Source organism: Myotis davidii, unplaced genomic scaffold, assembly GCF_000327345.1.
Source record: "Myotis davidii unplaced genomic scaffold, ASM32734v1 scaffold327, whole genome shotgun sequence".
NCBI lineage: Eukaryota > Metazoa > Chordata > Mammalia > Chiroptera > Vespertilionidae > Myotis > Myotis davidii.
The window spans coordinates 5,619,584-5,621,502 of record NW_006298628.1 but is presented as its reverse complement, the minus strand read 5'-3'; the positions used below and the strand labels follow the sequence as shown (position 1 = coordinate 5,621,502).

The following is a 1,919-nucleotide window of genomic DNA, read 5'->3' as shown; positions in this document are numbered from 1 at the left end:
GTATGGGCTTATAAGCCATTTGTATATCATTTTTGTACACATATCCAAATTCTTTGACTCACATTTTGGTTATTTCATAGAGAAGAGATAGGATAATTTCTTGTGCTAAACAGAGTGATACTGCCAATAAGAAGTCATAACAACATGAGGAAATCTGCCAAAATGCATTACTTGGGATTCCTTTCCCAGTGCACTAATCACCAGCCTGTACCTAGAGCCATACCTTTTCTCACTGCTCAAGAATCATTCATTTGGGGGAAGGTCTCCAACTCTTCTCCGGGATCCCCAATATATCATTGTGAAAATTATGTCATTCCCATTTGTCTGTGTCCTAAACTCATGACTCACAGCTTAGGCCTAGGCTGAGTCATGGAAAAGAGAAACATACGGACACTTAGCAACAAATGGTGAGTCTCATTCCAGCCAATGGGAGCAGAGAGCTGCAGTCCTGAAAATTCGATGATACACACAAGGAAGAAACACAAGTGTTGATTTGAAGAAAAGATTAGAGTGAAGATACATCATAGAAAGGAAGAATGCATTCTATCTCACGTTGCAAGAAAAAATGATTATAATTACCTAATTGAAAAATTTCTTGCCTATTAAGATAAACAATAACAAGGAAAAAATTGCTTCAACGGGGTATAAAAGAGGGCCTGAGCAAGGAGATTCTGGAAACTCACTCTCCTGGAAACTCACCCAGAACCTCCACCCTCTGACACCATGGTCAACTCCTGCTGTGGATCCGTCTGCTCTGACCAGGGCTGCGGCCAAGGCTGCTGCCAGGAGACCTGCTGCCGCCCCAGCTGCTGCCAGACCAGCTGCTGCCGCCCCTCCTGCTGTGGGTCCAGCTGCTGCCGCCCCTCCTGCTGTGGCTCCAGCTGCTGCAGGCCTACCTGTTGCATCTCTAGCTGCTGCCGCCCCACCTGTTGCCAGACCACCTGCTGCAGAACCACCTGCTGCCGCCCCAGCTGCTGTGGCTCCTGCTGTGGTTCTTCTTGCTGCCGCCCCAGCTGCTGTGTGTCCAGCTGCTGCCGCCCCAGCTGCTGCACTTCGAGTTGCTGCCGCCCCTCCTGCTGTGGTTCCAGCTGTTGCAGGCCCAGCTGCTGTGTGTCCAATTGCTGCCGTCCAGTCTGCTGCCAGACCACCTGCTGCCAGACCACCTGCTGTCGCCCTGTCTGTTGTGGATCCTCCTCTTGTTGTTGAACTACATTTTTCACCACCAGCCCTGAGTCAACTATCAGTGCATCAATCTTGTTCTCATTTCCTTTATCCACAGCACCCGGCCCTTTTCTAATCTGTTACTATGTTTATTAACCCCTGCCACCAAGCAACTATTTAAAAAGTAACAACTTAAACTAAATACCACACAAAACCTCCAAGCAGACATTCTGTCAAATGTCCAAATGTCTACTACTTCATGGGTAGGCTTCACCTTCACACTGAATGTGTGCAGTAGAGCAATCATGTCTCAATAAATACTTTTTCTCCTAGCATCAAAACATTTGTGGCCTTTAGTTATTTTTTAGTATTGATTATGAATTGGAGATCAGTTTGGATATTTGTTATGAGCACAGAAAAACCGATTTTGCATATATCAATCAAAGCCTATCTAATCTAATAAAAGACAAACATGCAAATTGACCATACCTTCGCTACACCTTAAGCCACGCCCATCACCAATCAGAGCGACTATATGCAAATTAACCGAACCAAGATGGTGGCCGGCAGCCACAGAGCTGAAGCAAGCAGGAGGCTTGGTTTCTCCAATGATGGAGGAAGCCAAGCTTCATGGCCGGCTCTGAGCTCCACGGAAGGCAACAAAGTTTCAATTATAGAAGGTAAATAAATTCCAGAATTAAAAAAAAGAAAAAAAGGAGAGGTTGGGAGCTTCCGTCGCCAGGGGGCTTGGCCCGCCT

General features: G+C 46.5%; 1 protein-coding gene across 1 annotated transcript; it reads left to right on the top strand.

The window, feature by feature from the left end:
* The first annotated feature begins 702 nt into the window (after positions 1-702).
* Positions 703-1,206, top strand: LOC102763447 (keratin-associated protein 4-3-like). The gene has a single exon (XM_015570919.1). The coding sequence runs from the start codon at positions 724-726 to the stop codon at positions 1,204-1,206; it is 483 nt and encodes a 160-aa protein (XP_015426405.1). The 5' UTR covers positions 703-723.
* Positions 1,207-1,919: the final 713 nt, after the last annotated feature.